The sequence below is a fragment of the Fulmarus glacialis genome, unplaced genomic scaffold (assembly GCF_000690835.1).
Source record: "Fulmarus glacialis isolate BGI_N327 unplaced genomic scaffold, ASM69083v1 scaffold2313, whole genome shotgun sequence".
Classification (NCBI taxonomy): domain Eukaryota; kingdom Metazoa; phylum Chordata; class Aves; order Procellariiformes; family Procellariidae; genus Fulmarus; species Fulmarus glacialis.
The window spans coordinates 50,277-64,574 of NW_009204661.1; the positions used below are offsets into that span (position 1 = coordinate 50,277).

The 14,298-nt window shown below is 44.2% G+C and overlaps 1 protein-coding gene across 1 annotated transcript in view; it reads right to left on the minus strand.

The window, feature by feature from the left end:
* LOC104074793 (vascular endothelial growth factor receptor 1-like) overlaps window positions 1–14,298 on the minus strand; it is a gene marked incomplete at its 5' end in the record, with an annotated part of 56,558 nt that overhangs the window by 15,871 nt on the left and 26,389 nt on the right. The window contains 4 exon segments of the mRNA XM_009575057.1: window positions 2,953–3,057; window positions 8,014–8,152; window positions 11,237–11,292; window positions 11,295–11,327. Of these exon segments, the coding sequence (XP_009573352.1) occupies window positions 2,953–3,057; window positions 8,014–8,152; window positions 11,237–11,292; window positions 11,295–11,327 (333 nt within the window).

Consider the following 14,298-nt stretch of genomic DNA (forward strand, 5'->3'; position numbering starts at 1 on the left):
CAAATTTTTTTCACATGAATAGTTTTGTCGTTTCAGCCAAAAAATGAAAAAACAAATAAAAAGGGATTTCAAGACTATAATTAACTCTATCTAGAGTAGATTTCAGCTGACCTGACTTCGGCTGTCTAAGGGTTATGTACTAGCCTGAATTAATTAACATCTCAAGGAGTCAGTGGCAAGAGCAAAGCATTTCCAGAGGCTGATGCAGCCATCAGCTTTAGCCATCTGTGTAGGTAATAGATGAACCACCTTTTGGTGATCATTGTTTGTTTCTGTTCATTATAGAGGAAGCTTGGAGTATTAAGATAGACAAGGGAAGTTAATTTTAAATGGTTAAAGTTAGGTGTTGCATCTCACCCTTATTGGTTATGATCAATATTAATAATAATAGTAGTAGTAATGATATAAGAAATCCCACGACTAAACCCAAAAGATTCCCTTTGGTGTTGAGTGAAACTTTTAATTCCCTCTGAGCAAATTTTTTCTGCAGAATTTTGTTTTGGTAAGAAAACAAGAAAAAGCATATTGCTTTGTGCAGACCCAAAAGGACTTCTTCAGTTTAGTGACAACAAGAGTAAGAATAGTGGAAAGAACCTAGAGCTAGGTCTTAAAGTTTTTGGTTTCAACATCTGAATGGAAACAGATTTTCTTGGTGGCCCCACACAAAACTTGTCATCCACCCGGTGACGCACTATTCATCTGTATAGATAGTGACACTTTCCCTCCACCTCATGGAAATTCTGCAAGGACAAAGCCTGTGAATGACTGCCAAGTTCCTGGATAATCTAGTGAGGACACAAGGAATGGGGCAGATCTCCCCTAACTTTAGGTGCCTATAGTGAAGATGCCTATAGAGAATCTAGTCACCACAGGCTCTCTTCATAGTCGGCAGAGCTAAACAAGCGCTCAGCTCACCATATGTAGGGATCTGCCTTAGAATAGGATGAACTCTTGTTTCTCACCACTGACAACAAAGGGAATCTGAGTGACTAAGATACAAGCATCCACCCTCCACACACACACATGAATCCCACCATGAAGACTTCTTATAGCTGTTGTCTGCTCCCATCTATTCCAGGAGCAACTTCTGCTGCCTTGATGGTGCTGGCTGGCACAAGAAGCCTGCTGCTGTACATAAAGAAACGTTGAATCTGGTAGATCACTCTGCCAGCACATATGTCTGCAAGTTGGCAAAACAGCTCAGTTAATCAGGGGTCAGGCCGTGACCCAGGTGACAGGCCATCCACTGAAACCAGTGACACAGATGGCTATTGGCCCACTGCTGCAGAAGGTCTGGACAGGGACCAAAGCTTTAGTTTCCTCCCATTTTCCAGACGTGCTTGCTGCAGGGTAGTTGTTCATTTGGCATTGGCCAACAGGGTATTTCTGTGCTTCTGCAACATGAGAGAGAAGAAAGGTTTGCAACCCTCTCAGCTGCAAATTCCCTCCTTGGGGATGATCCTGGATAGCACGTACCACCCCCTGCCAAAGCATTTGATATTATATTGCAGAACAAGCCTATCGAGGACAATATCAAGAGGGCACACCCTACACAGAGTACAGCTGCCAGGTCATTGCCGGCAAGAAAGAGAAGCTATTTCAGGTTGAGTGTTGCAGGGACAGACTGTAGGTCTGAAAGTATCGCACATGCCCCTCCAAGGACTGGAAGTAACATGTACAGATCTCCTGGTAACGGATAAGCAAGTGTGCAGCTGTGAAGTTAGGAGCCACTGGGTAAGAGGGATGTATTCAAACTATGCCTGAACAGAGCCAACTGAGAACATCAGGGATCCAAGCCTTACTGGCGGAACAGGGGATGTGTCCTGGCAAAGAATGACACTGAAAAGGATTCAAGGATTAAGACAAATAAGCAATGCAGCATAAGCTCCCAGGGCAATGCAAAAAAAAAAAAAAAAAAAAAGCCTGATATGATCCTTAGATATAAAAACAAGGGAAAGCTAAATACGTAGGAAGGGATGCAACCGGGACTCTGCGTTAGGGAATTCAACCATGGCTGCTGCAGGCTACTACTGAATATCATCCTGCCTGCTAACTTCCCAAGTGCCCCCTTCAAATTGATGGGTGTCTTTGTTCTTTCTGCTCCAATGAGAAAAGTGGCAGTGAATAGCTGGGAGACGATTTCACTTTGGGAAGAGCGCTGGTGGATGAAGAGCGCTGGCAAATCCATTGCACAACCTGGGTGTCAGCATCCTAAGCACCATCTGATGGGCCTGCGGACATTTCAGAGAGGACACACACACCTGTACAACAACACCAAGATTTAAACAGCTCAATCTGTTTAGCTTAATAAAAGGGCCTTCAAGAAGAAAAATCACTATATAATCTAATGGAGAAGGTTAGAATGAGAAGCGAAAGTCAGACAGATGCAAATTAGACATAAGGCATCTGTTCTTAACAATGACATGATTAATCATTGAAACTAATGACCAAGGAAAATATGAAAGCTTCTATCCGAGTGTCTTCACATCAAGGTGGATGCCTTATGCTTCAGCGAAATTTCATTTATGGTGTTCAGTACAGGGTCAGTCTAGCATAATGGTACAACGCAGGGTACGCAGGAAATCTAATTGCCCCTTCTGATCCCACAAAAGTGACTCTTTCATTCTTTGTGGCATTTGAAGTAGTGGAACCAGATTTAAAAAAAAAAAGGCAATCAGGTTCTCACTGCTTCTGAAACTTTCTCCTGTATCTTACAACACTAAGTTGTAAGTGACAACTTATCACCCTTTTTACTGTGAATGCAATTTTTATTTCATAGTTCTGCCATTTCACTGGTGATGGACCTGAAACTTGGTGTACACATTTTGGAGGCTTCAGAGAGTTATTGGTGAGGAGGTAGCATCATACACACTTGCTTTCTACAGAAGCATATTAAAAGTGGGACACTATGTAAGGCATCATTTTTCCTATCCCAGCTTTGCAGCAAGATACCTTTCAGCATTTTCACAGCAACTATTCTGCATGTTGGTGATTTCTTAATTCCAAAAGCAGATGCTTGTACCACCTTTCCAAAAGCTCCATGTCCAAGAGACTTTCCTGTAAAAAAAAATAAATTGGAGAGATACATTCTGGTAAAAAAGAAATCTTGTCAGCAAATGGCTTCATAGGTAATGAATTGAAAAGTGTGCTTTACAGTGAGTCCCACATGTATATTCCCAACATATAGATGTTTTAGGTTTTTTGTTTAGTTTGTGGGGGTTTTTTTTAGAGTAAGCAGACAAACCAGAAGACAGAGTCATTGGAAGGAATGAATGATATGATTGAAAATGGTGCTAAATAAATGCAACTATTCAGTGGAGGTACAGTGGCTTCTGACCCTTTTTTTTCAGTCTAGCTCTGCCAGCAGAAAGGAAGATTTGATCCTTTTTTCCCTGAGCACACTGCATCATGCACCAGGCTGTGACACTGCCACTTATGTCCACAGCAACATAGGGCCTTAGCCTAAACTCGCACACACACTGAGATGCAGCTTGACACAGACTTTGGTAATTTTTACAAACGAAATTCTTCCTTCTCAAACAAGGTGCCTTAAAATTATCTTCATTCCTGGGAGGCGGCAGCAACTTTGCATCAAGCCCCTGGAGTACATGCACAAACCCCTGATGTTTGTGCAAGCCCTTGTAGGTTGAGATCATGGAGTGGTGAGAAGCTGCAAATCTGTGCAAATGAGGCCTGGGGGGATTCAGTGAGAGGGGACTTGGAGAGACAAATGATGGGTTTGCTCATGGTGGGTATGACTCTTCCAGGTGACCAAAGGCAGACATTTGTGCTGTGATATCATCATCATGCTGCTACTGAGCAGACCCTAGGAGAAGCACCTAGAGGTCCTTGAGAGAAATTAGCGGGCATGAATAAAATTCTCCAGCAGTAGAAGCTGAGTGTCCTCGTCCTTCATGTTCAGAACCAGGTAAGACTCAAAGGGTACCGTTACAACTTTTCTGAAGTTCATGACATTTTATGCCAATCTTATGATCCTCACAGCCTCCGTGATTTATTACTGTTTGAAGCAGGGAGTATTGACCACCTCTTTGACAATGCACTCTCGTGGACAGGCCTGGCTGCCTCTGCCCTTCTCAAGTGGCTGGCAGAGTTTTGATCAGAGAGATCTTGTCAACGTATCAGCTAGCAATAAGTTTTATTTCCAAGTAACTATTTTCAGATTGTATTTGTGCTTCACCTTCAGCAGAACCCAGGCACCTAAGTGGCTAGCAAGAGTACAGCAGCAGGCTTTGTGGTGCAGAGGAGAAGTGCAGAAAATAAAGGCTAGCTTTTCATACAAAAGAAAAGGATAATGTGTGCCATATATTTATTTCTCAGATATGCACTTGTGACATAGCCATCTCCAATTTCCTTTTTCTATGATGGGCATCTGTTTGACCAGCTCTCACTTGGACATCTACCTTGTTGATGTCTAAAGCTAAGTGAGAGATGAATCCCACCCAGTAACTCATAGGCAGAGAAAAAGAGCTGCTGTCAGTTCTAAATTAAATTAAATAGACACTACCTTTTATATGTGTATCACATTTTTAAACTGTAATACTCAGTATGTCTGTCAGTAGAAACAAACAGCATATGTTATCAAAGCGATGGAAACATGAAGTGGAATATGCTAAGCCAAAAAATACCTCCAGGAATTTATTTCCCCCCTAGATGTGCAAAAGCGTTACATTTTTTACAGCAAATAAAACCCATGAAGAACTTAATCTGGATAGCTGAAAAGCATTAACAGACTGAGCCTTGGTACGTGAAGGGCTTAGAGTTTGACACACAAATACAAGTGAGTCAGTGTGTATCTCTGAAAATCTACAGTCAGCTTCTTTTTCAGTTACTGCATATAGCAGATGTATAAGGGAAGGAACATTAAGACTAAGGTCTCAGTTTTCTTGGTGAATTGATGTTCTTAGTCCTTAATATATTGACTGTTCATAGTTTCTACAAGATGAAGTTGCAGTTTGAGGTCCTATAAAACCCATAGTACCTTTGTTTAATCCGTAGCTTTAATCTGTTTCCATCACTGTTAACTCACTTCCCATATCACGATAACCTGCTTAGGCACCACTTGGAAAACATGCCAGTTAGCTCATAAAGCTACACATAAAGGAGAATAAGCACTGGAAACAACGCTTCCTTCTCTAAACAACGATTGTGATTTAAAGGGAAACTGTAATAACACTTGATGTATTGGACTTTGTTGCTCCGCTATTGTTTGTACCGTGCTAAATGTTAGCGCAAAATAGGGCTGCTCTAACTTTCCAGCCCGTAGATCTAACTCCACAGTTTAGTATGTAGATTGTGTCTATGATTCTAACAGATTGCTGTTGCAAAAACCCCCTGTGTTGACACACAAAGTAATTACAAAATTATTAAATGGAGCAGTTAAACAGAGGAATATTAAGATGCCTAACCATCTGAGCAGTCAGCTTGTCACAGCCCTCAAGCAGATACACTGGCCATGTCTGGAATAACGCTCAGGTATGAAAGGTTGCAGTATTTACATCCAGACCAAGAAAGCAAAATGCTCTACTTAAATTTTCTGCACTTGACTTTGGTTTCCTGGGGCAATTCAGAACCCATTAAAGTGAACATACCCCTCAGTCAAGGAGTTTTGGGTCAGGAGGTTTCCATTTCAGTCTCATTTCAACAGGGTCCTTCAACCTTGTGAGCTGCTGGACTGGGACCAGTGCAAAAAGCACTTGCAGACACTGCTTTCCATGTATGTGGGAAGGCAGAGGCTCAAAGGTGTTTTCATTTCTCAGCTCCTTTGCCACAGTTTGAGTCATCCGGGTTTTCCCCACATGTGGCTTCATATTTTCCATTATGTTATGTACGACAGCTCTGCACTGAAGAGAGTGGAAAGCGCTCTGCTCGGTGCCGGTGCTGTGGCTGTGCAGTGCACGGGGGCAGCGGGGCTCAGGAAGCCGTCTACCACCGACGTGTTTGACATAGCACCGGAGCCATGTGGCAACACTCCCTCGGGGTCCTGCACCACAGCGTCAGCACTGTGTGACCTCTCATAGATTAGGAAGGTCAAGCCCAAGCGTAAGGTGAGAAATGCATGATAGATCAACACTTATGCTGGACGGCAACGCTATCGCCGACCACACTGACAGTGATTTATAGCATCAGCATTTTTCTGCCTAATGAAAAGATGACATTTTGCTCTCAGTCAGACTAATCTATACTGAATGTTAATTTTCCTGACTTCAGTGGTGCCTGTGTGAAATTTCCTGTAACATCTGTAGCTCTTACAGATGAAGGGGGAGTCCTGTTATATAAGCATTGGATCACAGCCATGGGCTGTATGTACGCGTGTTGGAGGAACACACAGCAAAGGAGATGTGGCCTGAAAGGAGAGACTTACTTGCAGAAGTTACAATAAATATGTATCCTGGAGGATAAGTAGGTGGGAAGAGAAAAACAGACATATCTGATGCTGGTAGGGGTTGCATTTCTAAGTAAAAATGTTTTTAAAAAAACGTAGAAGCACATTTTGTGTTTGTGAGACACTAATCCTCAGAGACTGCCAAGGTTACTCAAAGACTGAGCCAACTGCCGTGTAAGCAGGACTTGCACTGAGCTAATCTAGCATACTGCACATACCCAACTTCTCTGAATCTGGTTCTCATTCATTGTCAGCATTCTTTATTTGTTTACAACAGCTCTTCCACTTTTAACTCATTCTCTGGTCATCATTCCTCACCTCCAGACTCCAAACACCAACCCTGCAAGATGTGGGTTTTTCTTGGTGTTTACATTCCATTTCTGCTTGATTCTTTCCATGGGATTTACACACAAATAAAGCATCGCAGAAAACAGCAATCATGTTGTCTGCACATCAAGCTCTTGGTCTATCATTGTAAGAAAACTATTTGAAGATTGAAGACACTCCAGCAGAAGGTTACGTTTCAGCATTCCCAGAATTGTATATGACAATTACAAATCGCTAGCAATATATTTCAGCTGTGCTTATCCACATCTGGTCGCCTTGTGACTTCTAGCAGGCAAATTAAGCGTGATCCTAATTGTATGCATGTTTTAATCACCCTCTGTCCCTGATCCCCGGAGGACAGAAGGAATCTGTTATAGCTCCTAGCTAAATGCAGGGATTTTCTAGCCCTTGTTGTAGGACAAATCTAATGCATGCCCGAAAGAACACACAGCACTGTAGCAACAGGCTGAGCTTGTCACCGATATTTTAATGTTGACCCTCTTGCTAAAATCTGTGTGGTTTCTGGAGGGATTCCTCAACTTCAAAATCTGGTCCCTACCCTCCCGCCCTCCTCAGCAGCCCCACACTAGGCTAAGCAAGTAAGGAACGCTCCCAAACCCATGCCTTTCACTGGGGCATCTGTAGGTGAGCTAGCTGCAGGTTCAAAGTTTCCGTAGATATTTATTTATTTATGTGTGGACTCATGCGTTACATTCTTGCACTTTATGGTGCACCGACAAGAATGTTTATAAATCTGCAGCACAGAAGGAAAACAGGGAGAGTGTGCTGGAGAGAAGAGGAAAAGGAGAAACAGGGAGGAGTACAAGGTGGAGTGTGAGGACCCATTTCTGCATAGGTTTTTTTCCAGACAAGCACATAACCAGGTTAAAAGGGAAGAAAATGACAGTAAATGCCAAAGGTCAGGCTCCTGAGTCTAGAGAGAGAAGCATCCAAGTCAGCATTCTGATTGGGAAGCCTTTAGTTGCCCTGTTTTTATGTCGTGTTTTAAGTAAACCAGTTTGCAAAAAACAGAGTGCGGTATTATTGTCGATACTTTAGTTTTCCTACCTGGAGTCAAAATATACATATGGAAAGTCAGGTAGACACAGTCAGTCAGTCCTAAACGCTGTAAGTCAGTCACGGACCAGGACCGGGTATGGAATAGTTCACACCGAACCTGGCAGTACGTGCTGCATGTCTAAAACACACTCAGCTCCTCTTTACCTGTACAAGTACATCTCATTCAGTCACTGCAAACCCAACGTGAAGTATGCCAACGTTACCTAGTTTAAGCCTTTCCCTTGCAATCTCCCACTTGCTGGCATCATAAGGCAACCGTTCACATTGCTCATCTAAGGGGACTTCGTCAGGATCCATTATGATTGACAGGTAATGGTTGGTCTTCATTTCAGAGGAATAAGGCTAGAAAACAAAGAATATGGCAAAATGTAAAAGAGGATAAGGGTATCTGTCAGAGTCTTCCTATTTGGATCAAGGGTTTCAAGTTAATTCTGTGCGCTGGGCTGCGTGTTTCACAGTCCAATAGATGGTTTGGTTAAGCTCCCTTTGGCTTTTTCAAATATTGCAAGACTTTTTATGTAAAAGAAACTCTGTCCTCTAGCTTTCCTTGTATGTGACATATCATTTTCTTCAATGAAATCCATGTGGATCTGTATTAACATATGGTGTTATGATACAGACCCTCTGCACAGTCAAGAGAAATATTTTCGGCAAATGACTAAACATTGCTGATAAAAATAACTTTCTTTCGTGATTGTGCAAAGCAAGAAGTGGCCATATGCAACAGATGGAGTTCAATTGCCAGTGTTTATTTTTTCCATATACCCAGCAAAGATAGGTCATATGTGGTTAGAAGTTGTGCAAGACTAGTCATCAGGAGACTAGACATGATACATTTCAGAAACTATTTACAAATTTTCAGAATTTGTTATTTCTTTGGTATAATTTCTGACAAATTTACTGAAATTATTTGAGTTTGGAGGAATTAATAAATACCCAGACTCAAACACATAATTTCAAACACATAATTTCAAATGAATTTGCCAGAAGTTCAGTTTCTACTGAGCAAATGGATTATCCACTTCACATGAGAAATGTAAGGAAAGATGAACCTAATCTCAAAGTTTTCTGCAGTTCATCCATCTGAAACATATTTTCCTTCAAAGAGCACCTAGATTGCCACTCTAATCCACTGGACTTTTCTTGACATGGAAGTACTTGTATTTCTATAGAAAAGGTCTAGTGTTTGCTCTGATTTCCTAGCTATTAGTTGGAATTTATGGAAAATCTGTTGAACTGAGGCCCTTCATGTTGCTTTTCCTAAACTCATGGAAACAGCACATGGGCATATACACAAACACACAGATACACCTACATATTCTTTTGTTGTTGCTTTAACTGCCCTCTGTGACTTCCAACTTTCCTCCTCTACAGCTTGGAAATATGTCCCTAATACATGCATTTCCAGGCATTTGTTCGAGAAGGATATTGCTAGCTGTGTGTGCTTTGGTTACAAACATAACTAGACTAAAATGACAGTAGCTAATAGCTCCTTTTTTTGTTGCCTTTCACCATCCCAAGTATGCGGAAGGTTAGTCCGAAGAAGGATTACACTGATGGTTGGGAAAAAGTCAGGTGGCACAAAGCCTGGCTCCAAACCATCCACTGACCCTAGACAGGACATGGATAAGTGGGATATGGATAGAAACGGAAGCATGTGTGGTGCTCCAAAAAGAGCATTTCTTCATAGAGACATGTGTACCAGACTGCTCCTACCAGTCACTTCAGAAGAGCTTTTAAGTGGACCCATCCCGGGAAGAGCAGTAGGGGAGGGAGAAGGTGCAGAGAGCTTCCTATGTTTCTTTGTTCAGATGCACTGAATACCAAATCCTTGGCACAATTAGAGATTTGAAACAACATTCTGAATGATAAAGAATTGTATAGAATCTGTCCCTGTATACTTAACAGACAGGCTTTAAGAAAATGCTCTCAGAGAGCATGAAAGTATTTTTTTCTGTTGTGGCAACATAATTTGTATATGAAATTTAATTCAAAGCTAATTCCAGACATAAATCCTTGAGAGTAAGGGTTTGTAACAGAAACACAGAGAAGTCCATAAGCATAGACCAACACTAGCTGGAAAGCCTCATCTGGAAAGAAGCCTTCACACGTCATCTAGTTGAAGTCCCTTGTTCTACAGCAATGATGATTAGTTTTATTATCTTTTAAGAATCTAACAAGCAAATGTCAAGTTTTGGTATCATAACAAGTAATAAAAAAAAAATCTGCAACCCTTTGCTACTTTTAAAACTTACATTTTTTCAATTTTGTAATTTCTCTATAGCTACAACGTTTCTCCACAGCTTCAGCTGACCTCAACTTTCCTCTCCCCTAAAACTCCCCTGTATTTCTTCTTACAAAAGTTTGTGGCAGTAGGAAGGCAGGCAGAGTGACTGCTGCCATAGCACCCTGGTTTGGAGGGCTGGTCCTGCATTCCCATCGGTCAATAGAAGTTCTCAGTGTTAAACCTAAAATACAGGCAGGCCTCAATGCAAGTTGAGGTAAAATGGTCTGGTGGGCTGCAGTGATCCTTTAGCAATCATCACAGAGCTCAGCCAGCTGGAACATGCTCAGCCGTGGTGGCTGTGAGCTGATCCCCGTGGCACCGCGCTGTGGTACCTCTCCAGCTGGGCAAAGGAGGGCAGCCGGGGCTCACGCTGCTGAGGCGTGGGACTGGGGGAGAGGGGGACGTGCAGCCGTTCTTCATCTCATGTCCTGCAGTGCTCCCCATTGACCAAACACCTCCCTTCCCTCAAATCCATCTGCTCCTGCAAGTTGCTCTGAGATCTTTCTGCACTACCGAACAATTGTATTTTCTACTTATGAGAGCTACTGTGGTTTAACCTGCACACACCACGCAAGGCAGACATGGTGCTGTCAACAAAAAGGGGCTTTAAACCATCATGGTCAGCCTTGAACAAGAAGGAGGGTCAGCTGCAGGGGCAGTTAATATTATCATGCTGATACAGGATCATCTGCTCTAGAGGCTGCACCACCAAAACTACTTCAGTAAAATATCACTTTGCAAGTGATGTAATTATACCAGACACTGTGTGCAAACCAGACCTCAGTGCGCCCTGTGAAGAACTGTCGTTCCCACTCACTCAGATCTTCAAAGACATTAAGATGCCAAACTCCCACAGCTTTTAAGGGAATGGGGATGCCTTTGGTGGGAGTCACGCACCCAAATGCTTGCGAGTCTCAGAGGCTTGCCCCCACCCATGCTTTGCTTCTGGGCTTACTCATACTCAGCCTGGGCACCTATCGCAGCCTGGTGATTGCTCAGGGAACAAAGGTGAGTACTAAATGAATCAGATTTTTTTTGGTAGACTCAGCAATCCCAGTGGCCTGGGGAGGATTTTCTAACATGAGCAAAGAGCTGTAAGGAGAGGCAGATGCTGCTGGGAGCTCCCCATCCTTTCTTACCCTCTTCAGCTTGCGAATGAAGAGGGTCAACAGGAGCCAAACGAGCGTCGCAGCCGGGTTATTAGCTCCAGGTTTGACCTCTCTGATGTGCCTGGGAAAATCAAGCAGCAAACATTTTAAAAAATGACCTGCAAAGCAAGGGCATTTTATGTTTCTTTGCCATTAAAATAAAATACCAGGAAGGACCAGCTTCTTTTCAATGGGGTATTAATCTTTGTTTGGACTGGCTTGCAGAGCCTGGAAAAAAATGGTCTCCTCAGCAAAGCCATTGCACTCAACACAGCAAAGTTGCATTTGATCCATCTGTAAGTTTTTCAGTAAAAAATCATCTCTTTTTTGGGGTGCAGGAGGTGAAGTAAATCAGGTTGAGGATAGCCAGTCAGATAGTAATTTCCTTTTGAGGTGGAAATTCAGCTGCAGGGTGTTTTTAGCCAATTTTTCTCTGTGTGAGAATGTGTGTGGGCCTGCTCACGCAGTTTCGCACACCCCCCACCCTCGCCAACAGTGAAACCCATCTAGCCAAGCCCACATCCGAGAGAGGAGCAGAGGTCTCAGAAACGCTCAGTCCCCAAAAGCAGCCTTGGGAGAGGACAGGACTGCATGGAGGGGACGGCTCTGCTGGCCCTTCCCCGGGGACAATGTCGCAGTGTGAGAGCTGCTGATAACATGCAGGAGAAACTCCAGTGAGGGCTTGTGCTGGTGTAGACACTGGTGAATGCCAGGCGTGACCCAGGGCATGCTGCGGTGCTGCTGCTTGGGTTTTGCTGTCCAGGACGTTTGATGCCTTTCCTCGGGCACCGCGCCTGCTCTGCCCCAGCTCGGCAAGCTCTTCCATGCTGCACCTCCATCCCAGTCGCGCTGGAAACCTGCCAGCCCTCACCAAAAACCTCTCTGGGGGGGAGCTGGGGACTTCCTTGAAGGCTTGTGGTGCAGCTGGCAGCAGTCCGTGAACTCTCCTTTGCATGGTCTGGATAGACCTGGTCTGGCACCTGTGAGCTCAGCTTGTGCAAAGCATGGCACGGGGGTCTTGATCCTAATCCCCACCAAGGAGTGTGGCCAGAAACCCCGGGTGTAGGACCCAGTGCTCCCTCCAACCTGCTAGTCCCCCAGCAGGCTCTGTGCCCTCAGGTCTCCTGCCGGTCACACCAGCAGCATGGGGCCAGGCTCCCCGAGGGGACACGGGGCCCTCTCGGTCCCCAGCAGCACCTCGCAGAACCCAGCTGGCAGAGAGCTGGGAGAGCTCTCCAAACCAGGGAACAGATTAAGCACAGAAAGGGAAAAACAAAAACAACGACTGAAAACGGAGCAGCAAGAAAACATGAACATTAGAAATCTGGAGAGTATTAGAGCCCACTGACAGATCTTAAAAAAAAGCCAAAATAAAATTCACTTCAGGATGCTACTTAGGGACTTGTAAAATGGTTTCAGAGCAGTCTGTTTTGCAAATCCTGTGATCGTGTCAAAATACCACACTTCCCACAATATGTTTTCCATCTGATTGGTAGCAAATACAAAAAAACCCTCTTGCTCTGCCTCTTATTCTGATACACCCTCTAGAGAGAGAAAATGAGAGGACAAGGAGGAGTAATTCTGAACACGATTTCACAGTGGTTTTGTCAACTGCACTTGCAGCAGTTTCAGACCCCGGACCGCTCGGTGTTACTCCTGACACACGAAAAAGGGATGATTGATGTCTCACCGGTGGGCTTACCGGGTAATCCAGAGGGATGTGTTGCCTGGTTTTAGGCAAGGCTACAGACCTTCACTGAGAGGTTGAATTGCTTCCTATAGCTGTGGCTTAACCGGCATAATATCTTCTCTCTCTAAAACTGACAATCAGATCTGCGTTCATGCCATATATTTGAGATTCCTCCAGCATGTCCATTCTGGAGCTTTGAGAATAAAGCTTATTGAAGAAAAACACAACTACAACTACAAATGGAGATATAAAGAGAGATATAAATCTGTTTCTCCAAAATACCAAGCGTTTTAATTTTTTACATATACTTTTTTAAAAGCTTGATTTAGATATGGGACATAGTGATGGCATAAATGATACAGCCTAATGCAGCTTGCCTATCCTCTGGCATCAGGCTTTTCTTATACATATGGATACTCTCCTCTTGCTTCTGAGCAGTACCCATGCAGATGGCAAGTAATAGTTTCTGACATCTATTCAGCAAAACCTGGAGGGGCTGAAGGTTCATTTGTTGCCACTGCTCCATATGGCAGGACTCAGAAAACCCGTGAGGCACAGTACAACCAGTCCTGGGGTGGAAGGCAGCAACTCGCAAACCGCTACCGTATGCTGCACAGGAGTTAGTGAAGAGAGGTGAAGGTGCTGTCTTTGAAATGAACAAGCAAATTTAGGCAACTGGAAAGCATTTCTCCAGGCTGGGAATGGGCTGGGTTATCAAACGCCAGATTCCTAGTCTTGCTAAAAGCCTTGCAGCCAGAGCTGGCCGAGTGCCTCTCAACTGGGTCGGAAAAGGTTTGAGTTGAGGCAGAACAGGCAGGGAAGGACACTCAGAAGAGGGATTATGATTAGCAGAGTTTGAAGGGGCTGTAAGCAGGACCAAATCCCTCTCTCTGCCCTGTAGGCCAAGATTTCTGGCTCCCCCTTACACGTCTCCCAGACCTTTACCCACCACCCATCTCATTAGACACAGACTTTCTGCCATGTGCAGCTCTGCCCCATCCGCCTGACTCGCTGCGGCAAGCAGCAGCCCCCCTCCTGCACCAGAATCCCTCTGAAAGCCCCCCCACACCGTCCCGTGCCTCTGCAGTGCTGCAGAGGGGTGAGGAGGGGGTGAGTGAAGAAGTGCCACTGGCAGCATCTTCCCTCTCTTAGCAGTGACAGGAGCCACCAGGTCTGTGCAGGCATGTGGGGACAAGAGCCTGGACTAATGTGCCCTGCAGGCACGAACTCAAGCCTTGGGCTGGCACGGGCTCTGTCATTAGGATTTCAGCTCTGAACGCTGAGTTGCAGCTCTGTGTCAGGTGTCAACCAGGGAAAAAGCAATGCCTGGGGCATCAACACCACTCTGCTGCACCCAAAGCAT